Here is a 27,362-nt window from a genome sequence, read left to right on the forward strand (position 1 = left end):
ATGTGCTGTATGGCAGTATATGAAATAAAGAATATGAAGCAATAAAATTATTATCTTGTGAATTATGTCAGAAAACTTGTCAACTCATAATCCCTGTTCAAACCATTCGGTTCCAATGTATTTAATCTATGAATCCACGCGGCCTCTCTCTTACGTAATAATTTTTTTATGTTACCTCCCCTCCTGGGTAAATGGACTTCCTCTACCACCTGAAATTTCAATTGTGATATATTATGACCCCTATTTTTTAAATGTGCTGGTATGGGAAAAAGGAGATTTTCACAGCGGATCGTGGACTTATGGCGGTTTATGCGGTCTCCTATACGCTGTACCGTTTCTCCAACGTACAGGAGACCGCATGGACATTTTATAACATAGATAACATTCCGGCTCTTACAGGTGAAAAAACCTTTGATTGCTATCTTCTTCCCTGTATGTGGATGGGAGATGTAATCTCCCCTAGCAACATTGCTACACTGACCACACTGTAAGCATGGGAATGTCCCCTGTTTTTGTGATTTCAGAAAATGTTGTTTCTGTACTTTTTTATTACTGCCCACGTCGGCTCTTACCAGATGATCTCTTAAATTGGGTGGTCTTTTGTTACATATGAGTGGAGGTATTTTGAATTCCTCTATGTCGGGATATGATTTTTGTAAGATTGGCCAGTGGTCTCTTATGATTTTATCAATCCTATATTGTTGGGGATGAAAAATCCTTACAAAAGGGATCCTCTTATCACTCTGACTTTTAATAATTTGATTAGGATTAGTGGCCTCTTGTAAAATCCTCTCGGGGTACCCCCTCTCTCTGAATTTATCCTGTAACTCCTGAAGACGCCTCTGCCGTGTACTAGTGTCACTGACAATTCGTTCGATCCTTTTATATTGTGACCGGGGGATAGATTTTTTTATAGCCGGTGGGTGGGCACTGGTGTAAAGTAATAAATTATTCCTATCCGTCTCTTTTCGATAGAGGTCAGTATGAAGTCCCCCCTGTGTGTCTTTGAGAACCACCGTATCTAAGAAATTCACCTTTTCTTGGCTTTCTGACATCGTGAATTTCAGCTCGGGTCTTACATCATTTATGACCTGAAAAAATTCCATGAGTGACGAATGTGGCCCCTCCCATACGCAGAAAATGTCATCTATAAAACGTCTCCATGCTCTCGCATGTGTCTGGAAAAGGTTATTAGAGAAAACGTATTGTTCTTCAAAATAGGCCATATAGGCATTTGCGTGTGGGGGGGCCACATTCGCCCCCATCGCTGATCCCCGTTTCTGCAGAAAAAATTGGTCCTCATAAAGAAAATAGTTGTCATATAATACAATCTTTAACAACTCAGAGAGGAAGATTTTCTGAATGTCTGAATATGTGCTTGTATCGAGTAACCACTGTACTGCTTCAATACCTTTAGTGTGTTCAATAGAGGTATATAAACTAGTCACATCGATTGTGACTAGCCATGTCTGCGGTGTGACCTCATGTATCTCTGATAAAGCCTGCAAAAAATCTGTAGTGTCTAGGAGGAATGCCTTAGTTTTTTTGGTCAGTGGTGTCAATGCCTTTTCAAGTACAATTGAAAGAGGAGATAGGACAGAATCGACAGATGCCACTATCGGCCGACCCGGGGGATTGTGCAGATCTTTGTGTATTTTAGGTAAGGTATAAAACACAGGTGTAACAGGTGAAGTATTAATTAAGAATTCCCCCATTTTTTTATAAATTATATTATTCCGTGAGGCATTGTCAACAATGTCGAAAATACGTTTCTGTATAGCATTCAAAGGGTCGTGAGATAACGGCTCATATGTATCCCTGTCAGACAACTGGCGTAAAATTTCATTTTTGTATTGCTCAGTATTCATAACAACAATTGAGCCGCCCTTATCTGCGGGCTTAATGGTAATCATTTTATCTGACATCAGATCCATAAGAGCCGTCCTCTCACCTGCAGACAAATTATTATAAATTTTTCCTTCAACATTCCGTATTTGTTTAGACACTGTTGCCACATCATTTTTCACAAGGTTAACAAAAGTTTCCACTGCATGTTGTGATTTAGGTGGCATGAAGGAACTTTTGTTTCTAAGTCCCAACTCTTCCAATTTAAATATCCCACTCTGCTCCTCACTAGACACAGTCTGAATAGTCTTATCAGCAAAGAAAGTCTTAAGACGAATATTGCGGAAAAGCCGCTCTAATGAAATGTCCAAATCAAAAGTTTTCAATCTATTAGTGGGACTGAAAGACAGTCCCTTTTGTAATAATTTCATTTCCTGGGGATTCAGGCATTTAGAGGAGATATTAATGACAAGTGACGTCTCCCTACCTGAGCTCGTGTCATGACGCTGCTTGTCGGTTCTCCTATGATTTCGCCCCCCGCGTCTGCTCTTCCTCGCCGGGGGCGTCGCCGAAAATTTGGACGCGAACCACGATATGAAGAAGTTGGATAATCGCTGCCAGAACTGGAAGATCTGTAATCTCCTCCTTGTTGTGGTCTGTAAAAACCTCTGAAAGATGCATCCCTCCATCTATACACCCTGTTCTGCAGGTAATCCTCTGTATCTCTTAGATATTTCTTACGTTTCCTTTGCTCCAATTCCTTACGATAGGTATCAATCTGTGTGGTGAGGGATTCCTTCAGATTCGCAAAATCTTCAGTTTTTAATGTATCTTTCAATTGTTGCTCTATCGTAGAGATTTCACTTTTAAACGTGGCTGTAGTTTCTTGTAATTGCTCAATGGTAAGGAGAATAATGTCCATTGAACACTTATTCAATATCTGTTCAAATTTATCGCAATAGCTTGGTATATCAGAAAATAATGTAGGTCTCAACGATACCCGTAATCCCCGGGGTATTTTCTTGGTTCGGTAATATTCCGCTAGAGTCACTGAGTGCAAGTCATATGATGTCAATCTTCGCACTTCCCGCTCCAGTCTGCGTTTCTTTACCTCGCTAGCCGGTATTTGAAGAAACTCCGCGGAAGTACCCACATCAGCTAAGATCCGTTCAGAATCGTCTTCACTGAACATGGGATTCGACATCTGATGGTGCTCCGTGCACGCTCCTTAGCAGAGTAAGTAAGTAAAGGTAGGAGGGCGGCACTGGATATTCGCCGTGCACGTGGAGGATAACAAATCCAATCGTAGAAAAGACTCCCGGCACCGGCTTCTTTTTCAAATGCTTTTTACGCCAGTTGTCTGACAGGGATACATATGAGCCGTTATCTCACCGTTATCTCACGACCCTTTGAATGCTTTACAGAAACGTATTTTCGACATTGTTGACAATGCCTCACGGAATAATATAATTTATAAAAAAATGGGGGAATTCTTAATTAATACTTCACCTGTTACACCTGTGTTTTATACCTTACCTAAAATACACAAAGATCTGCACAATCCCCCGGGTCGGCCGATAGTGGCATCTGTCGATTCTGTCCTATCTCCTCTTTCAATTGTACTTGAAAAGGCATTGACACCACTGACCAAAAAAACTAAGGCATTCCTCCTAGACACTACAGATTTTTTGCAGGCTTTATCAGAGATACATGAGGTCACACCGCAGACATGGCTAGTCACAATCGATGTGACTAGTTTATATACCTCTATTGAACACACTAAAGGTATTGAAGCAGTACAGTGGTTACTCGATACAAGCACATATTCAGACATTCAGAAAATCTTCCTCTCTGAGTTGTTAAAGATTGTATTATATGACAACTATTTTCTTTATGAGGACCAATTTTTTCTGCAGAAACGGGGATCAGCGATGGGGGCGAATGTGGCCCCCCCACACGCAAATGCCTATATGGCCTATTTTGAAGAACAATACGTTTTCTCTAATAACCTTTTCCAGACACATGCGAGAGCATGGAGACGTTTTATAGATGACATTTTCTGCGTATGGGAGGGGCCACATTCGTCACTCATGGAATTTTTTCAGGTCATAAATGATGTAAGACCCGAGCTGAAATTCATGATGTCAGAAAGCCAAGAAAAGGTGAATTTCTTAGATACGGTGGTTCTCAAAGACACACAGGGGGGACTTCATACTGACCTCTATCGAAAAGAGACGGATAGGAATAATTTATTACTTTACACCAGTGCCCACCCACCGGCTATAAAAAAATCTATCCCCCGGTCACAATATAAAAGGATCGAACGAATTGTCAGTGACACTAGTACACGGCAGAGGCGTCTTCAGGAGTTACAGGATAAATTCAGAGAGAGGGGGTACCCCGAGAGGATTTTACAAGAGGCCACTAATCCTAATCAAATTATTAAAAGTCAGAGTGATAAGAGGATCCCTTTTGTAAGGATTTTTCATCCCCAACAATATAGGATTGATAAAATCATAAGAGACCACTGGCCAATCTTACAAAAATCATATCCCGACATAGAGGAATTCAAAATACCTCCACTCATATGTAACAAAAGACCACCCAATTTAAGAGATCATCTGGTAAGAGCCGACGTGGGCAGTAATAAAAAAGTACAGAAACAACATTTTCTGAAATCACAAAAACAGGGGACATTCCCATGCTTACAGTGTGGTCAGTGTAGCAATGTTGCTAGGGGAGATTACATCTCCCATCCACATACAGGGAAGAAGATAGCAATCAAAGGTTTTTTCACCTGTAAGAGCCGGAATGTTATCTATGTTATAAAATGTCCATGCGGTCTCCTGTACGTTGGAGAAACGGTACAGCGTATAGGAGACCGCATAAACCGCCATAAGTCCACGATCCGCTGTGAAAATCTCCTTTTTCCCATACCAGCACATTTCAAAAATAGGGGTCATAATATATCACAATTGAAATTTCAGGTGGTAGAGGAAGTCCATTTACCCAGGAGGGGAGGTAACATAAAAAAATTATTACGTAAGAGAGAGGCCGCGTGGATTCATAGATTAAATACATTGGAACCGAATGGTTTGAACAGGGATTATGAGTTGACAAGTTTTCTGACATAATTCACAAGATAATAATTTTATTGCTTCATATTCTTTATTTCATATACTGCCATACAGCACATATTGTCATGTCATGGTCTTACATTTACTGACACAGAGTTATATATTTCTATATTACCACATCACTATTATAATAATTTATATCTCTTTTTGCATTTCAGATACATAGTACAATTACATAAGTACGGGACTTGCGGAAGTCTGACAGATTACCCACGTGTACTTCAGTCTTTTGTTTTTTGTTTTTTGTTTACATTTGTATCTATTGGTCTGTATACCTGTCAATCACAATTAAGCTCAGCTGATGTCCGTGAGACAGGAAGTGACACTATATAAGATTGTATTTGCTCAGTTTGGTTTATGCAATTGAAAAAGGCTAAGCAGCCGAAACGCGTCTTGCGTGTGTTATATGCACAATAAAAGCATTTGAAAAAGAAGCCGGTGCCGGGAGTCTTTTCTACGATTGGATTTGTTATCCTCCACGTGCACGGCGAATATCCAGTGCCGCCCTCCTACCTTTACTTACCCACTCCTATCCTCACCTCTCTAACTCAGCATCCCTCCTATCCTCACCTCTCTTCCTCTGTGCCCCTCCTATCCTCACCTCTCTTCCTCTGTGCCCCTTCTATTCTCACCTCTCTTCCTCTGCGCCCTCCTATCCTCACCTTTCTTCCTCTGCACCCCTCCTATCCTCACCTCTCTTCCTCTGCACCCCTCCTATCCTCACCTCTCTTCCGCTGCATCCCTCCTATCCTCACCTCTCTTCCTCAGCACCCCTCCTATCCTCACCTCTCTTCCTCTGCACCCCTCCTATCCTCACCTCTCTTCCCCTGCACCCCTCCTATCCTCACCTCTCTTCCTCTGCACCCCTCCTATCCTCACCTCTCTTTCTCTGAACTCCTCCTATCCTCACCTCTCTTTCTCTGCACCCCTCCTATCTTCACCTCTCTTTCTCTATGCCCCTCCTATCCTCACCTCTCTTCCTCTGCACCCCTCCTATCCTCACCTCTCTTCCTCTGCACCCCTCCTATCCCCACCTCTCTTCCTCTATGCAACACGTAAAGTGATACATCTGCGCTCGGTGTCCGTTTGCTGGCACAATGATGCAATGCTGTGGGGCTGGTATGCAATCATTTCCAGGGCTGGCTTTCATCCCCAGCCCGGCCCTGGCCACAACTCTTTACTTTGTCCATTGAAAGAACCTTATGAGGGCATGTTTGAGATCTCAGGGGCTTTGCATGTCTACTGACCCCTGTTTTTTTTTTTTTTTGGGCTATGGGCCTATGTGAATGCCTAACAGGTTATTCTGTCTTTCCAATTAGATTTTATTAGCCGCTTGCATTCATAGTGTGGTGCAGCAGTCTTGCTTATTTTTAGGCAGGGTTATAGACTGGGCGAATCAAATTGTCCTTTGTGAGAAGTTGACAGCTATGGGGTTGGGGTGGATAGATTCCAGGTAGTGTGGGAGACCAGACTGACCTCTCCTCATTGCTCAGACCTCCGTTATCATTTGTCATTGTACTAAAGTGGTAGCTTTTTACTTAGGGATTTGTTGTTACCACAGCCTCCCCCTAGGCCTTCTTTTTGCTCATTGTTATATAGTTTGTGTATGGTTTGATCCGTTTTTGTATGGATTTTCTTGCATATGTTCTCTGCTGCTGGGTTACATCCCGGCATTTCCAATGCTTATGTTATTGAGTGTACTGTGCACCTCAATAAATTTGATTTGTTTGACCCTAAAATACTTTTTTTGGGTGCAACTGAAAAGACAGAAATATAAAAACACAATTCTGCAACCTTTTTTAGGGGGACGGTGTTGTTGATGCCCTTCACTGTGTAGTAAAACTGACATATTGGGGAAGGTTTAATAAACCTTGTACACTGGCGCAGTTACTCATGGCAACCAATCAGATTTCAGCTTTTAATTTTTCAAAGGCCTTTTTGAAAATAAAAGATGCAATTTGATTGGTTGCTATGCAGTACTACTCCTCTATTGGAAACCAATACTCGGCATCCTGCCACTGCAGGACCACAACGGATTAATATAGATATCCTGGCAGCATGACTATTCTACACATGTAATATATGGTTGCGAACTTCACTAATATTGGAGCTATCTAGGACGAAGCCAGAATTTGCATGGGGGATATATTTTTATATTCTTTGACATCACTGTTTCTGTCTACTGCCTTATTGTATTAAGGGCAAATGGCATCTTATATGTGATATAGTTTGAAGCAGTGCATTACTAAGACCTTTAGTGTATACCTAGGAACATTGTTTGTTAAACTATTATATTATAAGTTCCCCTGAGGACGTCCCCTGTGTGCATTTTCTTGCAAAGGGGGGACAGAAAGGTATGTTGGGAACAGTTGCTTATCTCAGTACAACTTGAATTATAGTACTGTAGGGTATACTGATACCACCATATGGCTATATGCTAAATACTCTATATAATTGTTCATAAATACTATCGTCTCTTATAGCATTATGCTACATACTATGTCTGGCATGACTCTATGTGAGGCAGTGACATACTAATTAATATGCTATATCTTATTCACTGGATGAGAATATACGTTTTCAATTTGGGTGTATTTTAATGTATACCAATAAATAGTAAGTTTTAGGCACTTCCCCTTTTTCTCTATCATATGACATTCTCCCAGTCCTCTTCCGAATCATCCAAATGCTCTTTAGCAAACTTCAGAAGGGCCCGGACATGTACTGGCTTAAGCACGGGGACATGTCTGGCACTGCATGATTTGATTCCCTGGCGGCGTAGTGTGTTACTGATGGTAGCCTTTGTTACTTTGGTCCCAGCTTTGTGCAGGTAATTCACTAGGTCCCCTAAAATGGGAAAAGTGAGACCTGGAGCAGTGTCCAGAGGAAGAGTTGTCCAACATTCCGGCTGAGAGGTGTAAGGAGTTAGTGCGAGGGGCGATTAGAGCGGAGCCAGAAAGACAGCTCAGCTGCCATAATACTCGGTGACAAGCAGAGCGAGGACAAGCAGCCCATCACTTCTGGGGCTTCAAGAGCCTGGGAAAGCTGGGTGACTGGCAGTAAAGTGCAGGGCTCACAGTACTTCCCCTGCTTTATGTACTGCCTGTCACCAAGCTTTCCCAGTCTCCTGAAGGGAATGCCTGTATGGTGAAACAGCCATATTGGAGAGATGAAGTAACAGATGTCAGGGTGAGGGTGTGATGAGGGCAGATGGAATTACCCTAGGGGAAGATGGCATTAACCCCTTGTGTTCATGATTCCAGGGTGTGGTTTATCCTCTACACCACCCGAAGGTATACCGTTAGATCCTGGGCTAGGCACAGTGGCAAATAATGACTCCGACGCCAAGATACGGAACAACGGCAGCTTTACTGATTCAAACAGGTGTAACAGTCTATACAGTTCAGCCAGGCCCACGGAGGTGACCAGTGACTTCAGAGACCACAGGGCTTGCTGGGACTTATGGTGGACTAGGACAATTTCTTGCAGAGCCACGCTGACTTGAGACATATTGACTTGGACTATCTTGACTATGACAGACTATGACTGACTTCACCCCTTTCTGTAGTTTACCAGGCTTTGACTTGACCTGTGAGGCAATGGACTTGAGAATCAGTGGCTGCGTGGTAGACTTTAGGCCTATTTGGGACTCCAGACACACTCTGGCAGGACTGGACTGCACTAAATCTAAGCAAAGACTCCAAGAGAGCAGAAAAGAGTGAGCTAGCTCCACCCAGGGCTTATATGGGGGATACTAGGAAGGGTTCCATAAGTCATCCTTAGGTCACATGGTCACTGGAGCCACGTGGAGCTGGCGTCTCCTATGAAGCTTTTCTCTCCCGACCCCCTTACTCGGCCGCACAACGAGATCAGTGACTACAGCACTGAAAGGACACAGTCAGGAGAATACACAGTGATATAAGTGACTTACAGACAGGGCAGGACTGGGACAATAAAATAGACCCAGACATTTTTGAATAAGCAGCTAATTTTTATAATGGGGGTCCGACTGATGGGACCCCCACCAATCACCTTGGTTCAAGTGGCTCTCCAGATGTTGCAAAGCTACAACTCCCATTATGTCTAGAGAGCCTCAGGAATTATGAAAGTTGCCGTTTACAACAGCTGGAGAGCCACAGATTGGGTCAGACAGAACACACAATAATATCAGTGACCTGAGTGATGTCTTCTTTGTTGTCTTTTCTTCTTCATCTGGTGCAGACACCAGGATTTATTCCAGCTCCATCTTCTCTGCAGAGTATGACGCCAGAACATCATTGGTTTCTTAATTTGTCAGCAGATCCTCATCCTCTGTATAAAGACAATAATTATTATAATACTGTACCCCTTGAATATAATGCTGCCAACCACTGTCCCCTCTAAATATATTATTGCCACACACCGTACCCCAGAATATAATACTGCCACACACTGTACCATCTGAATATAATACTACCACCCACTGTACCCCTTGAATATAATACTGCCACCCACTGTACCCCTTGAATATAATACTGCCACCCACTGTGCCCCCTGAATATAATACTGCCATACACTGTACCATCTGAATATAATACTGCCACCCACTGTACCCCTTGAATATAATACTGCCACCCACTGTACCCCTTGAATATAATACTGCCACCCACTGTACCCTCTGAATATAATACTGCTACACACTGTACCCCCTGAATATAATACTGCCAACCACTGTACCCCTGAATATAATACTGCCACACACTGTACCATCTGAATATGATACTGCCACCCACTGTACCCCTTGAATATAATACTGCCACCCACTGTATCCCCTGAATATAATACTGCCACCCACTGTACCCCCTGAATATAATACTGCCACACACTGTACCCCCTGAATATAATACTGTCAACCACTGTACCCCCTGAATATAATACTGCCACACACTGTACCGCCTGAATATAATACTGCCAACCACTGTACCCCCTGAATATAATACTGCCACATACTGTACCCTCTGAATATAATACTGCCACCCACTGTACCCCCTGAATAAAATACTGCCACACACTGTACCCCCTGAATATAATACTGCCAACCACCGTACTCCCTGAATATAATACTGTCACATACTGTACCCTCTGAATATAATACTGTCACACACTGTAACCTCTGAATATAATACTGTCACACACTGTACCCACTTAATATAATACTGCCATACACTGTACCCTCTGAATATAATACTACCACACACTGTACCCTCTGAATATAATACTGTCACACACTATTCCCACTGAATATATTACTGCCACACACTGTACCCACTGAATATATTGTACCCACTGAATATATTACTGCCACACACTGTACCCACTGATTACAATACTGTCTCACACTGTACCCCTCCTCATTATCCTGTTATTCCCCCCCCCTGGGACTCCATCCTCAGTCTCCTCATCATTACACCCACTCTGCCCCCCCCCTTCCCATCCTCGTTCTGCTCATCATAGCAATTCTTCTCCCCGGGCCCTGTTCCTCATTATTGCAATAACCTTTCTCCCCCCCGGACCCCATGCTCATTATTGGAATCACCCCCCCTCCCCCCAGACCCAATGCTCATGATTGGAATCACCCCTCTCCCTGGACCCCATGCTCATTATTGGAATCACCCCCCATCCCCCCAGACCCCATGCTCATTATTGGAATCACCCCCCCCCCCCCCGATCCCATGCTCATTATTGGAATCCCCACCAACGCCCCCCCCCGTTCATTATTGGAATCAACCCCCCCCTCCCTGCTAATTATTGGAATCACCATTATTGAATCACCACACCAACAATAGCGCCCCCCCCCCCACCCCCGCAACCCCTTTCTCATTCCCCTTTGATCACACCACTCCCGCACCCGATCCCTGGTCTCTTCACCTTCCTGGAGATCCGTGGTGATGAGCGATGCTGTGCTGTGAGGCATGTCAGGGGCTTGGAGCGACGTGCGTGCCTACACGGGGCAGGTCTACTCCCATCAGCCCCTGGCCTGTTCGTGTACCGCTTGCCGTTTTAGCCCCATCAGCCCCTGGCCTGTTCGTGTACCGCTTGTCCTCGCTCTGCTTGGCAGCGGCGGGCCCGGACCGGCTGGCTGCGGCCAGGGCCCAACTGCTGTGAAATATAAGTATTGTATAGTGCAATGACACGTTGGGCTGCGCCCAGGGCCCTACCGCTGCAGCATATAAGTATAGTATAGGGCAGTGGCAGGGGGGCCCTACGGGCCCCCCAGGCTGTGGGGCCTGGCCGCGATTGCGACCTTTGCGACCTCTATAGCTACGCCACTGCCTGTACGTAGGACACCAAAAAATTGGAACTACCCTAGGGGCAGATGGCATTATTCCTTTGTTTTCGTGATGCTAGGGTGTGGTTTATCCTCTACACCACCAGAAGGTATACTGCTGGATCCTGGGCTAGGCACGGATCAAATAATGACTCCGACGCCAAGATACGGAACAACGGCAGCTTTACTGATTCAAACAGGTGTAACAGTCTATACAGTTCAGCCAGGCCCACGGAGGTGACCAGTGACTTCAGAGACCACAGGGCTGGTGGACTGGGACAATTTGTTGCAGAGCCACGCTGACTTGAGACAGATTGACTTGGACTTTCTTGACTATGACAGACTATGACTGACTTCACCCCTTTCTGTAGTTTACCAGGCTTTGACTTGACCTGTGGGGCAATGGACTTGAGAATCCATGGCTGCGTGGTAGACTTTAGGCCTCTTTGGGACTCCAGACACACTCTGACAGGACTGGACTGCACTAAATCTCAGCAAAGACTTAAAGAGAGCATAAGAGAGTGAGCTAGCTCCACCCAGGACTTATATGGGGGATACTAGGAAGGGTTCCATAAGTCATCCTTAGGTCACATGGTCACTGGTACTTCACTGGGTTACAAACACATGACATTTCTTAAAGGCATAACAAAATCTATATGCAATACACTACATTACACAGGCACAGAAGCAGATATACAAAGGAACAAGAACAGGGGGAGGGGGGCAGGGGTCACTGTATGGAGGCTGCCTGACAGGGTAGCAAAGGTACAGGGGTGCAACTCCTGTACTGGGCCACCACGCTATTATTTTGTCTATAAGTCCTCTAAAGCTGGGGAAAAACTGTAAGTCATGCACTAAGAGTACTAGTGTGACACTGGTAATTCACTACATGTTTTCTCTCCAATGTGGCTGCTTCACTAGACAGATATTCCCTTCAGAAGACTGGTAAAGCTGGGTGACAGGCAGTACACAAAGCTGGGGAAGTACTGTGCGCTCTGCACTGTCACCCAGCTTCCCCAGTCTCCTGAATAGAGCCCCCATACACCCATATAGTGCCTCTCACAGTAAATACACTGATACATACACATTGCACAGAAAAAGACACATGCACTTTACATGTATACAATTTCAATACTAACAGACATACATACACCATTTGGTGGAACATGACATATGCACACACACACACACACAGGATTAGACAGCTCCAGAGGGGTCCACATCTTGTGTAGCCCCCTCACTTCACATCTGCTCCCAGCTAGCACTGTGCAGCCTGCAGCCCTCCCCTCCTCCTATTTACCGACTGCCGACCTGTATACAGCAGGAGGCCGGGGATCTTACTGGTCTAGGAGAGAGGAGAGGGGCCCAGGCACAGCTTTCTGTGTGTGTGTGGAATTGATAAACCTCAAAGCTTTTCAAGCAGCTAGGCCTTGCAGAGACCAGGCAGAACAGGGGGGAGATTACATGCCCCATCATCTGTGGAGTATAAGAGGAGGACAGCCGGTAGCCGCAGGCCCCTGTACGTAGTGCACTTGGTCTGAGCCCCTGACAGCAGTACTGCCTATACTGCCCTGATGGCGGCCTTGCCTGAACCAAATTGATTACACTCAATAGTTCTTAGAGAACTCAGTCCAGTAATTTTGGCACCCCATAATATTTAAAGATTCTCTCTTGTATGGTATTGTGCCGAGGGAATGGTGGAAGGCGAATGTGGTACCAATCTTCAAAAAGGGCTCTAGGTCTTCCCCAGGTAATTATAGACCGGTAAGCTTAATGTTCATTGTGGGAAAGGACTTATAATACTATAAACCCCTATGTGTTCCTGTATGTAAAGTTCTGAGATATAGCTGTCAGCACTACTCCACTCCTGCTTGCAATTACCAGGATCAGGATTTTTTTTTTAAAAAGGCATATGCCAAAAAAGGCATATCTTTATATGTGAACGCAATAAGCTACAAGGCCCAGAGGGCAACATGCACTATATTAGGGGGAGGGGTATGGGGGGGGTGGAGGGTATAGAAGGAAGAAGGAAACACTAAGGGACCACATAGACAAACACAAAAGAAAACATAAAACACAGAACCAGGAGGGAGAGGAAAAGGAAGCAGAGAAAAGAAGGTAGAAAGGAAAGGAGCTCAACAGGTCAAGGCGGCTGCCGATCAGAGAAGCGATCCCAGGGTTCCCAAACCGAGAGAAAGGAGGGTACAGAGCTATTCAACAAGGCCGTGAGATATTCCAAGGAGCGGATCTCTCAGACATGGACCAGTAGGTCAAACTCAGAGGGAGGAAGAGATAGTTTCAAACCTTTAGCTATAAGGGTTTTAGCAGCTAAAGCAATATGCATAAAAAGCTTAATTGTTTTTTTTTAGATAGGGCGGGATAGGAAAGATGGAGAAGATATATTCGGGGATCTAGAGGGACCGAGACACCCAGGGAATCAACCAACTTCCAGTAGTCACCTATAAGAGGACAGGACCAAAAAATGTGGAACACTGTACCCAAACCCACCCCACAACGTGAGCATGTAGGAGGTTGCGGTACCTTGAGGAGGTATAGTAGGGTTCAGTCTATTTAAAAGAGTGTGATACCAGCCCATGATCATCTTATACTGGGTTTCCTTATATGCTGTGCAGATGGATGCCTTAGATGCCCTCTCCCAAATAATATGCCACTGAGGCAAGGTAAGGGAAGTGTTGAGAGCAGTATCCCAACGGCCCATGTAATGGTGAGATGGGGGATCTCCATCAGGGGACTGAAGGAGCAGCGAGTAGATGTCGGAGAGAAGACCCCGCACCTGAGGCCCACCGTGGCACAACCTTTCAAATTCAGTGGGTCGAGAGACCACAGTCGAGCCAGTAGTGGAGGACAAAGAAATGCCTAAGTTGTAAGTAGTGGAAGTACTCAGACGAGGGGAGGTTCCAACAAGACACCAGCTGTTCAAAGGGTAAAAGGGAGCACGACAATGGGTCCACTACATCAGCCCAACAAAAGAGGCCTCGTGAACCCCATTCCATATGGGTGGACATGCCAGCAGGAAAAGCAGGACAGAAAAGGAAAGACTGCAAGGGGGAGGAGGGGGAATGCAATCTAAACTTCCTAGAGCAGTATCCCCAAACATATCTAGAGAAAGACAACATAGGACCCAGGAGGGGAGGAAGAGAAACAGAGGACACCGGGGGGGGGGGGGGGCGACGACGACCAGAGCAGGCACAGGATTTAACCCCGCAAGTCTGTGCGCTCCGTAGATCACTTGTTGCCCGTGTCTCAAGTACAGAATACACAAGATAATTTACTGAAAGGTAATGAACAACATGGCACCCGAACCTCTACTCCAACTTGCTGCTTTATTGCCACTGGCAGGGCAAATACCAAGGATGCACTACACCATATCCTCGTTATGTGCCCTGCCAGTGGCAATAAAGCAGCAAGTTGGAGTAGAGGTTCGGGTGCCCTGTTGTTCATTACCTTTCAGTAAGTTCCTGTATGTAACCCCTTATAAGTGATAGCCAACATGGGTTTACTAAGGATAGATGTTGTCAAGCCATCCTAATTTGCTTTTCTGAAGAGGTCAGATTTAGAGGGAGATTTACCAAAACCTGTGCAGAGGGAAAGTGGAGCAGTTGTCCAAAGCAACCATTCAGATTGCTTCTTTTATTTTTAAAGACGCCTGGGAAAAATGAGAGAATTGATCTGATTGGTTGCTCTGTGCAACTTCACAAGTCTTCCTCTGAACAGGTTTTGATAAATCTCCCCATTGTGTTTTTGGATTTTGCAAAGGTGTTGCAGCATCAAAGAGGACATTTTGACTTGTGAAACACATTTGATTGTTTGGTTGATGACTAGTAGTAAGCCACCTGTATAGATAGGGAAGATTATTAAACAATTAATGCTTGTGGATGAGCAGGAATTTATTTTGTATTTTGTGTCCGAGTGTGAAAGCTGTATTTATGTTTGCTAAAAAAATAAAAACTTTATTTCAGAGTCCCTGTATATGCCTTACTTTTTCTGAAGAGAGTAGTGGATGGATAAAATAGCCTTCCTGTGGACGTGGTAGCTGCAAATACAGTGAATGAGTTTAACCCCTTAAGGACCAGCCCAAATAAACCTGTACACCCCTGAAAGACCAGGCCTGTTTTTTCAAATCAGGGATGTCTATCTTTATTAGAGAATAACTCTGGTAACGTTTTGCCAATCATGATAATTCTGACATTGTTTTTTTGTCACAAGTTGTCCTTCATGTACATAGTAAAAGTAAGCCGATATCATTTGAATTTTTTTTTTTTACAATGCAAACAATCATGACATTTTTAAAAAAAATTACGTCTTTTTGCTATTTTAACACTAATAGGTTGGATATATTTATACTTACTGACCAAATAGCTTATTAAACTTATACTTTCAGATGTCTACTTTATTTTGTCAGCATTTTTTTTGTTTTTAATTAACATTTTAAATTAATTAGAAGCCTAACAATTTAACTTGAAAATTTCAAAATTTGGAAAATTTGAAAAGTACCTCTTTTTTTTGTGTGCTATGCAAGGTTTGCAGAAGTTTGAAGGTAGTAGAACATAGGAACACCCCCCCCCAAATGACCCCATTTAAAAAACTAGACCCCTCAAGGTATTCACTAGGGGGTACAGTGAGTATTTTAGCACCTTTGTTTTTTGCCAGTAGTTATTACAAAGTCAGTGTTAAAAATTCAAAATGTGCATTTTTTCACAAATGCATCATTTGTGGGACATATTTTTTGTACATCACTTCTGATATTGCAAGAAATGCACCCTGTATTTTATTAAGCTGCTCGGCTCGTGTTTGGAAATACCCCCGCTTAGGCCATATTTGGTTCCTTGGCGGCGTGGTAGGACCCAGAAGGAGAGGAGCGCCATTTAGCTTTCAGGGCATCATTTTAGGCCGAATGGATTATAGGCCGCACTTCATGCCTGCAAAGGGTTTTAGCTGCCAGAACCATATAAAACCCCCACAAGTGACCCCATTTTGGAAACTATACCCCCTAAAGTATTCATCTAGACCAAAAGTGAGTACTTTGAGTCCTTTTTGTGTGGCTGGAATGGATACAAAGTCAGTGAAAAAATAAAAATGTTCTTTTTTATTCACAAATGCATCATTTGTGGGACATATTTTTTGTACATTGCATCTGAAAAGTAGAAAATGCGCCCCATATTTTATTACACTGTTCGGCCCGTGTTCGGCAATACCCCCGCTTAGACTATATTTGGTTGCATGGCCATACGGTGGGACCCAAAAGGAGAGGAGCACCATTTGGCTTTCAGGGCATCATTATATGAATAGTCCCCATTCATACAGCGTTTCTGCAGTATAGGTGTCCGTTGTCATGTCAAAAAAGGGATGCCAATGTATAATGTAGCAGTCTCATTCAGAAATAAATGGAGCTGCTACAGTATACGTCAGCATCACTCTTTTTGACATGATGCTGACGGATACCTCTAACGGAAACGCAGTATGAATGGGACGCAGTGTAGGGTCACATAGAGCGCATCCGCAGCATATTTCACACTGCAGATGCCCCCCAGCAGTCACAAGGGCGAGATCACTGCTGTGGCTGGGTAGCTCAGTGTGTCCGCCTGCGGGAAATACGCCACTATTAGTGGACACACAAAGCTACTAAGCCGCAGCAGGGAGCTCATTATTGTGACTGTTGGTGGGCATCCGCAGCATGTAATATGCTGCAGATGTGCGCCGTGTGATCCTACACATTATACATTTTTATTTTTTATTATATTTATTTAATAAATGTGTTTTTATTTTTTTTTTACACTTTTTACATTTTTTTTTAAACTTTTTTTAAAACTTTTTTTTAAACTTTTTTTATACTTATTGTTTTTATACACTTTAATTTATTTTATATTTTTTTCACTTTTTTTATGCTTTGGAATACTTAGTATTCCAAAGCATTTCAGATATATGCTGCCTTCTAGTTTTACACTAGCAGGCAGCATATAAGGACGTGCCTCTGGCAGGCAATAACCAGGGCAGACCTGGGGGTCCTTGTAAAGACCCCCGGCTGCCCAGGTAAGTAGCAGCACCCCACGATAGTTGCGGGGTGCTACAGGAGAGAGACAGAGGGAGCCCCCTCCCTCTGTCAAAACTCCTTACAGCTCGCAGTCGCTTCTGACCGCGGCTGTAAGGGTTAAACTGCCGGGACCGAAGTTTTCTTTGGTCCCGGCAGTGCGGCAGGTCCCCGCCCGCCGGGGATTACACGCAGCACCCCGCGAGCTCCCTCTGTCATAACACTTACAGCCCGTGGTCACTTCGGACCGCTGCTGTAAGGGTTAAACTGCCGGGACCGAAGTTTACTTACAAGGGTTACTCTGGTGGAAAACAAATTTTTTTTATGTCAACTGGTACAAAAAAGATAAACAGATTTGTAAATTACTTCTATTTAAAAATCTTAATTCTTCCACTTCCAGCTGCTTTATACTACAGAGGAAGTGCTTCTGACACCTCTGTCCTTGTGAGGAACTGTCTTGAGTAGCATAGGTTTGCTGTGGGGATGTGCTTCTGCTCTGGACAGTTCCTGACATGGGCAGAGGGTCCACAGAGAGCAATGTGTCAGACAGAAAGGAAAGATACAGCAACTGGAAGGATTAAGATTTTTATATAAAAGTAATTTACAAATCTGTACAACTGTTTGGTACCAGTTGACTTAAAAATTTTTTTTCCACTGGAGTACCCCTTTAAGTATGCATCAGATAGGCATAAGGCTATCCTTCATATAAGATAGGGTCAGGGATTATTAATAGTATTTAGAATATTGGATAGACTAGATGGGCCAAATGGCTCTTATCTGCTGAAACATTCTATGTTTCTATGTCTCTTAGTGCTATCTGCCATTATTTTCCTAGCTATATGGAGCTAATCTTCCACAGTACAAAAACAACTACTAAGTAATACAGTGACCCCCCGACCTACAATGGCCCCGACATACAATAATTTTAACATGCGATGGCCTCTCAACATACGATGCTTTTGTATGTCGGGGCCATCGCATAAACGGCTATCCGGCAGCGCAGACTGCTTCAGCTGCCGCCGGATAGCCGTTTACAGTGCCCCGTAAGCTCCGGTGATGGTTACTTGCTGTCCGCGGTGCTCCAGGACTTCATCTTCGGGATCCCCTGCATGGCCGCTCTCCATCTTCGTCATCACGTCCCCCCGCACGCCGTCCCGTCATCCAATAGGAGCGGCGTGCGTAGTGACGTAATGGCGGCGATCAGGAACGACGATCCCAGGCAACAGAGACGTTCAGGAGTGGTGAGGACATCCCAGGGACGCGGCGGCAGTGATGGACGGCGACATCCAGGGCACCGGTGACGGCGGGGACAGGTGAGTATAACGTCCTATATTTAACATTGCACGGATCCCTCAACATACGATGGTTTCAACAAACGATGGTTCATTTGGAACGGATTACCATCGTATGTTGAGGGACCACTGTACTTTATTTTTCTTGTGCATGATGATAATAATTGGTCATATTTTATCAGCATTGTTTATAATATTTATAATAAGAGGAATGCTTTACATCACAATGAGGACGCAAGTACCGTATTTATCGGGGTATACCACGCACCAGCCTATAACACGCACCCTCATTTTACCAAGGATATTTGGGTAAAAAAAGTTTTTTACCCAAATATCCATGGTAAAATGAGGGTGCGTGTGTGCGCGTGTATACCCCGATACACCCCCAGGAAAGGCAGGGAGAGAGAGGCCGTCGCTGCCCACTTCTCTCCCCCTGCCTTTCCTGGGGTCTAGAGCCCTGCTGCCGGCCCTTCTCTCCCCCTGGCTATCGGCGCTGCTGCCCGTTCTGTCCCCCTGACTATCGGTACCGGCGCCCCATTGCCGGCGCCGATAGCCAGGGGGAGAGAAGCGGCGCCGACAGCCAGGGGGAGAGAAGGGGCAGCGGCACCCATTGCCGGCGCCGCTGCCCCGTTGCCTCCCCCCATCCCCGGTGGCATAATTACCTGGGTCGGGTCCGCGCTGCTGCAGGCCTCCGGCGTGCGTCCCCTGCGTCGTTGCTATGCACGGCGCGGCGCACTTATGTCATGCGCCGCGCCGTGCAGCGCATAGCAACGACGAAGGGGACGCACGCCGGAGGCCTGCAGCAGCGCGGACCCCACCCAGGTAATTATGCCACCGGGGATGGGGGGAGGCAACGGGGCAGCGGCGCCGGCAATGGGTGCCGCTGCCCCTTCTCTCCCCCTGGCTATCGGCGCCGGTACCGATAGTCAGGGGGACAGAACGGGCAGCGGCGCCGATAGCCAGAGGGTGAGAAGGGCCGGCAGCAGGGCTCTAGACCCCAGGGAAGGCAGGGGGAGAGAAGCGGGCAGCGACGCCTTCTCTCCCCCTGCCTTTCCTGGGGGTGTATCGGCGTATAACACGCACATAGACTTTAGGCTAAAAATTTTAGCCTAAAAAGTGCGTGTTATACGCCGATAAATACGGTATTTGCATTATACATATTCTCCTCTGCAACATGATCTTTACTTAGTTTAGATTATAAACATATTTTCCTGAATAAACATGTATGGTACCTGGCCCTCTTTTCTTTATTGAATTTTATGATAAGACACTGGCTGTTTTTGTTAATTCCATAGACTGTACACATGCAGTGATCCAATCGGTATAAATTGTCTGGGGAAAAACTATGCAAATGAGCTCTCCTCCAGCAAAAAAAAAATATAGTGCCTAGTACTACCTGTGATAACTACCTTGTAAATCAGTGCCCAAATCATTACAGTACCTTGAATTATAAATAATGATATCAGCCAAACCTGAGCACTACATCTGTAGACAACTGTTTAGGGGTATGCATTCCTCCATTAATACAGAGCAGGGTACTTATTGGCTGGGTGAGATTCCTTTGATGAAGTTGCACATGGAAGAAATATTACGCTTTTTATTCTAGAAATAATGCAAAACATTTTTTTTTCTGTTACCAGTCTTACATGGCTTTTAATATCTAAAATGATTTATGGGATGGCCAATTTATTTTGTGAGAACAAAAAAACAAACAAACAAAAAAATAAAAATAAAAGACTTTCTAGGTCTGAAATACTTGCAGGAGAAGTATTTTTTTATAACATTTATTCTCCTACCTGTGGGAGTCTATACTTGTCTCTCATGTGCATTCTGACTGCTGCTCGTTCTGCCTTCTTTTGTGCAAAGACGTGATCCCGTTCTATCCTGTATAAACACAAAATTATTATTATTATTCATCAGAATAATATATATATATATATATATATATTATCCATGTTTTATAAAATACAGTACCATTTATCTTATATTAAATTGTTAAATGATCTGAAAATCTTAATAAGGGGCAGAATTACTGTATGTGAGTGATAGGAGTTTTGATTCCATAGTCTTGTGACTGCTGAATTACTGTTCTTCTATTATATTGTATTGTTTCAGCACACACACACATATACTTGCCAAGCCACTATACTGATCAGTGTATAAAGGGCACTTACTTTTCTTCCACCAGCTGTCTCTGGTATTCTTCAAACTCTTCTCGCGTCATTCCCTTGGACTCTGCAGTTTCTTTTCCATCTGAATTTTCTGTTGACTGTGTTTCTCCCCCAAGATTGTTTCCCAGATTTTTCATGGAAGACCCCATCATCGTTTTAAACATGAAAGAAGCCATATTAGTTTATTGCCAACTATGCCCTAATAGTCCTCTAATCGTCCTTCTGTTCTTTTTAGTTGTCTCCACTGGGAGAAAGCACAGAAATAATATTCTTTATGCTTATTTTCTTTGCACAATGTGGTCATGCATTAACTCTCTTCAGGACATCCTTACAAAATGCACACGATTGTTAAGGCTCTTACTTCTTCTATATCTGACACTGTGCAAGGTGAATGTGTCCGGCACAGACAGTCTTAACCAGCTTAAAGAATTAAGTATTAGAGAGGTGGAGATACCTGCATTTTTTTTTCTTTGCAGATAATATGTAATGATGGTCTCTGTTTTATTCTCACTATCCTGGTTTATACTAGAAAATAAATGAAATCCCATATATTTATGCAAATCTGAAAATGAAGCAAAACATTTGCTCACCAGTGAAGGAACTCTGGGATCACTACCAAATGTATGGGGCAGGCAGAATGTACGGGGTAATAACCTGTTAGAGTTTGCTGCAGCTATGAACAGGGGAATCATATGTATTCCTTACTCTGGGAATCCATGGTGGCAATATTAATATCAGTAGAAATATCAATAACATTTATTTGTGGTGGCCCAGTACAGGAGTTGTTACCCTGTACCCTTGCTGCCCTGTCAGGCAGCCTCCCTTCAGTGTCCCCTGGGCCCCCTTGCACCTGTGTCCCTCATGTATATATTGTTTGCCATGTGATATATTATGTAATATGTACAAAAGGTGTTATTACTTTAAGAAATATTCCCATGTGATCATCAGTTGTCATGTGATTGTTGCCCAGGAGGTATCAGTGACAAGGTGACTTAAGGGTGACCAATGGGATCCCTCAGAGTCTCCCCCACAAAAGCCCTTGGAGGAGTCTCTTCTCTCTCTTATGCTCTCTTGTAGCTGAGGTCCAGTGCAGTCGAATCTAGGAGTGTGTCTGGAGTCATAGGAGGCCTCAAGTCAAGTCCTTCAGCCACAAGTCTACAAATCGGCAAGTAAGCTAAAGTCAAAGCTTAGTCTACCTCAAGTCCAGTTGGTCTCTGTCAACTATTGTCCAGTCAACATGGCCTGCACTAAATTGTCCATATCTACTGCAAATCCTTAAAAGGGTACTCCGGTGGAAAACGTTTTTTTTTTTTTTTTAATTAACTGCTGCTATTAAAAAAAATCTTAATCCTTTCAGTACTTTTTAGCAGCTGTTAGCTACACAGGAAAATCTTTCTTTTTTGTGTTGTCCACAGTACTCTCTGCTGACACTTGATGCCCGTATCAGGAACTGTCCAGAGCAGGAGAAAATCCCCATAGTAAACCGATGCTGCTCTGGACAGTTCCTGACACGGACAGAGGTGTCAGCAGAGAGCACTTCCTGTAGTTCAGAGCAGTTCAGTGTGCAGCTCATTCGGGTGTGTCTCTTTGTGTGTGCTCCAGAGACTTCCAGCAGACCAGAGCAGGTGTTTCATCAGCCTCCCCAGGAGTGTGGCAGCCTCCTCGGGAGAGCCTCCCTGCATGGCGTCCCTGGCCTCCACCTCCCGTTCTTCAAGGCTGGCGGGGAGCCATTCCGGCTGGGGGGAGAAGATCTGGCAGAGTCTGCAGCAATGCAGGCTCTGCACCCCCAGCAACGGTTGCCAGCCAGAGGACTGGTGAAAGAAAAGCAAGAAGGAGAAGTGTTGAGTTGTGGGCAGAGAGAGGGCCCAAGGAGTCCAGCGCCACCTACTGCTCCCGCATGGCCGCGCGGTTTGCTGAATATGATCGCTGCGGCAAGGAGCTGAAGTTGGCCAGACAAGATCTGCAAGGGGCTCAGAATCTGGTGAACACTGCGCCCAAAAAGAGCAGACCAGAGCTAAGAAGAAAGATCTCAGCACTGAAGGCTGAGATTGTGCAGCTGGAGGAGAGGAGAGCAGATATCTTGGAGGGGAGCGGTCTCTTCAAGGAGAAGCTTCAGAACAACAACCGGTTTGCCACCATGAAATCCCCAGGTAAGGTGGAGGTGGATGATGGGGAGAGTAGTGGCGGTGAAGAAAGTGTGGATGGTGAAGGCATAAAGAAGAAGGAGGAGGAGAATGTGGGAGAAAGAGCACAAATGGTGGAAATGGATGCCTTGCCTGTAGCTACTCCCTATAACACCCAGGACAGCTACATAGAGCCAGCCCAGGTGGCGCTTCCATTAAGTGAGAGCGAGGAGGATGAACTGGAGAGTGAGGCTGGGGGATTACTGAGGGCGATTGTTATGCAGGAGTCCCCAGCCCACCTCCAGAACTTTACCTTTGGAGATGACCAGTGCGATGATGTGGCAGTAAAGCGTAAGAAGCAGAAGACTAAGGAGACAGTAAAGTACATGTTTGTCCCTTTCCAGCAGTCAGGGCCAGCTGCAAAGCTGGTTCAGGCTGCTGGGCCCCCCAGACTGCCAGACTCCGTTTCTGTAGTGGAACGGAGCCAGCATGGGGGGTACAGCATGGCGTCAGAAAAGGCTGTGGACGCAATAACTGTAAAGCCCACCCATCCTGCCGGTAGGGAGGGGAAGGATGGGCTCATGGTGGGCAGCTCTGGCACTGCAGGGCCGCCCCAGGGTGGCGGGGGGCGTGTCCCAGTGCCAGAGGCGAGTTTTGCTGCTGTGTGCTCGGGGGGCGGTTCCCCGAGAACTGTGGGCATTACCGGCGCTGCAGGGCGAGGGAGCTGGAGGTATCCTTGACAAGGGAGGAACGAGGTGAAGTGCTTCAACACTCACACGGCTTCTCCAAATGCATCAGAATGCAGGAGGGTCACTATAAACTCCTTTCCAGATGGTACCGTACGCCAGAATTGTTGTATCATAGGGGCTTGGCTGCTAACTACAAGTGCTGGAGGGGCTACACAGGTGTGGGCTCTTACCTACATATTTGGTGGTCCTGCCCGGGCATCTCACCGTTGTGGGAGGAGGTTAGTGAAGTTATATCCACTGTCATGGGGAAAACCATAAAATTGACGCCTGTTCTGGTGCTGCTGGGGTTATCCACCGCTGATTGTAACCTTCACAGGAAATCCTTGATTGCACATCTTCTCTCTGTCGCGAGGGTCTTGCCACAGTGGCACCAGAAGGTGCGCGACCTGTGCAGAATGGAAGAACTAGCGAGCTGGAGCACTGGCTCCCATTGTAGTTTCCTGAGGGTTTGGTCACCATGGCTGCGATACTTAGAGTCTCTGGTAAACTGCCCTGATTCTCATGGGTATCCCTCCTCCACATCTCATTCCCCACGTCTTCCTCTGGTGCCTTGAATGACTCTCTCATCTAAGGCTGTGTCACGATTCGGCTGGCTGGAGGTGGATCCTCTGTGCCAGAGAGGGATTGGCGTGGACCATGCTGGTGGACCGGTTCTAAGTTGCTACTGGTATTCACCAGAGCCCGCCGCAAAGCGGGATGGTCTTGCAGCGGCGGTAGCAACCAGGTCGTATCCACCAGCAACGGCTCAACCTCTCTGACTGCTGAAGATAGGCGCGGTACAAGGGAGTAGACAAGAGCAAGGTCGGACGTAGCAGAAGGTCAGGGCAGGCAGCAAGGATCGTAGTCAGGGGCAACGGCAGGAGGTCTGGAACACAGGCTAGGAACACACAAGGGAACGCTTTCACTGGCACAATGGCAACAAGATCCGGCGAGGGAGTGCAGGGGAAGTGAGGTATAAGTAGGGAGTGCACAGGTGAGAATACTGATTAGGCCTGCTGCGCCAATCAGTGGCGCAGCGGCCCTTTAAATGGCAGAGACCTGGCGCGCGCGTGCCCTAAGGAGCGGGGCCGCGCGCGCCGGGACAACACAGACGGGGAACGGGTCAGGTACGGGAGCCGAGATGCGCATCGCGAATCACATCCCGGCTGGGAGTAATATCGCAGCGCACCCGGTCAGCAGGTCTGACCGGGGCGCTGCGAATGAGAGAACGCTGCGAGCGCTCCGGGGAGGAGCGGGGACCCGGAGCGCTCGGCGTAACAGTACCCCCCCCCCCTTGGGTCTCCCTCTCTTTTTGGAGCCTGAGAACCTGAGGATAAGACTTTTGTCCAGGATGTTGTCCTCAGGTTCCCAGGATCTCTCCTCAGGGCCGCAATTCTCCCAGTCGACCAAGAAGAATCTTTTACCTCTGACCGTTTTGAATGCTAGAATCTCCTTCACAGAAAAGACGTCAGAAGATCCGGAAACTGGAGTGGGAGAAACAACTTTGGGAGAGAAGCGGTTAAGGATGAGTGGTTTAAGGAGAGAGACATGGAAGGCATTGGGAATACGGAGAGAAGGAGGAAGAAGGAGTTTGTAAGAGACAGGGTTGATCTGGCACTTGATTTTGAAAGGACCAAGATAGCGTGGTCCCAGTTTGTAACTGGGGACACGAAAGCGGACATATTTAGCGGAGAGCCATACCTTGTCTCCGGGAGTAAAAGTGGGGGGAGTTCTTTTTTTATCAGCAAATCTTTTCATCCGGGATGAAGCCTGTAAAAGAGAATTTTGGGTCTCTTTCCATATGGTGGAAAGATCACGTGTCACTTCATCCACAGCGGGCAAACCAGAGGGCAAGGGAGTAGGGAGGGGAGGAAGAGGGTGACGGCCGTACACCACGAAAAATGGGGATTTAGCAGAAGATTCGGAGACTCTGAAGTTGTATGAGAATTCGGCCCATGGTAGAAGATCTGCCCAGTCATCCTGGCGGGAGGAAACAAAATGCCGTAAATAGTCACCCAGGACCTGATTAACTCTTTCTACTTGCCCATTGGATTGGGGATGATAAGAAGAAGAGAAGTTTAATTTGATCTTGAGCTGTTTACAGAGGGCCCTCCAGAATTTAGACACGAATTGGACGCCTCTATCTGAGACGATATGCGTGGGCAAACCGTGAAGGCGAAAAATGTGTATAAAAAATTGCTTTGCCAACTGAGGCGCTGAAGGAAGACCAGGAAGAGGAATAAAATGTGCCATCTTGGAAAATCGATCAACGACCACCCAAACAACTGTGTTGCCACGGGATGAGGGCAAGTCCGTAATAAAGTCCATACCAATCTGTGACCAAGGCTGTTCAGGAACAGGCAGAGGATGAAGGAGACCAGCAGGCTTCTGGCGAGGAGTCTTATCCCGGGCACAGACAGTACAGGCCCGCACGAAATCAATAATATCAGTCTCCAGAGTCGGCCACCAATAAAATCGAGAGATGAGTTGCAAGAATTTTTTGATGCCCACATGGCCTGCGAGGTGGGAGGAGTGTCCCCATTTGAGAATCCCGAGACGCTGGCGTGGAGAAACGAAGGTCTTCCCTGGAGGAGTTTGCCTGATGGAAGCTGGAGAAGTGGAGATCAGACAGTCCGGAGGAATGATGTGTTGCGGAGAGACCTCTACTTCAGAGGCATCAGAAGAACGAGAGAGGGCATCGGCCCTAATGTTCTTGTCAGCAGGGCGAAAATGGATTTCAAAGTTAAAACGGGCAAAGAACAACGACCACCTAGCCTGGCGAGGGTTCAGTCGTTGGGCAGACTGGAGGTAGGAGAGATTCTTGTGATCAGTGTATATGATAACTGTCACGATTCGGCAGGCTGGAGGTGGATCCTCTGTGTCAGAGAGGGATTGGCGTGGACCGTGTCGGTGGACCGGTTCTAAGTAGCTACTGGTTTTCACCAGAGCCCGCCGCAAAGCGGGATGGTCTTGCAGCGGCGGTAGCAACCAGGTCGTATCCACCGGCAACGGCTCAACCTCTCTGACTGCTGAGATAGGCATGGTACAAGGGATAAGGCAAGAGCAAGGTCGGACGTAGCAGAAGGTCAGGGCAGGCAGCAAGGATCGTAGTCAGGGGCAACGGCAGGAGGTCTGGAACACAGGCTAGGAACACTCAAGGAAAGGCTTTCTCTGGCACAAGGGCAACAAGATCCGGCAAGGGAGTGCAGGGGAAGTGAGCATAAGTAGGGCAAGGAACAGGTGCAGCTAATCAAGGTGATTGGGCCAGGCACCATCATTGGTGCACTGGCCCTTTAAATAGCAGAGACCCGGCGCGCGCGCGCCCTAAGGAGCGGGGCCGCGCGCACAGGGACAACACAGACGGGGAACGGGTCAGGTACGGGGACCGAGATGCGCATCGCGAGCGGGAGCGTCCCGCATCGCGAATCGCATCCCGGCTGGGAGCAATATCGCAGCGCACCCGGTCAGCAGGTCTGACCGGAGCGCTGCGAATTAAAGAACGCTGCGAGCGCTTCGGGGAGGAGCGGGGACCCGGAGCGTTCAGCGTAACAGTACCCCCCCCCCCTTGGGTCTCCCCCTCTTCTTGGAGCCTGAGAACCTGAGGATAAGACTTTTGTCCAGGATGTTGTCCTCAGGTTCCCAAGATCTCTCCTCTGAGCACTCAACTACAAAGGGTCCAAGATAACGTGGTCCCAGATTAAAACTGGGGA

The 27,362-nt window shown here is 46.1% G+C and overlaps 1 protein-coding gene across 1 annotated transcript in view; it reads right to left on the bottom strand.

Annotated features, from left to right (window-relative positions):
* The window catches only part of LOC130358556 (complexin-4-like), a 47,003-nt gene extending 26,026 nt beyond the window's left edge, over nt 1–20,977 (bottom strand). Inside the window, exons 1-2 of the mRNA XM_056561987.1 lie at nt 20,805–20,977; nt 20,427–20,514 (exon numbers count right to left, since the gene is read on the bottom strand). Coding sequence (XP_056417962.1) covers nt 20,427–20,514; nt 20,805–20,977 — 261 coding nt within the window. The remainder of the gene's footprint in view (nt 1–20,426; nt 20,515–20,804) is intronic.
* Between the last annotated feature and the right edge of the window lie 6,385 nt (nt 20,978–27,362).

This window comes from Hyla sarda, chromosome 1, assembly GCF_029499605.1.
Source record: "Hyla sarda isolate aHylSar1 chromosome 1, aHylSar1.hap1, whole genome shotgun sequence".
Taxonomy (NCBI): Eukaryota; Metazoa; Chordata; class Amphibia; order Anura; family Hylidae; genus Hyla; species Hyla sarda.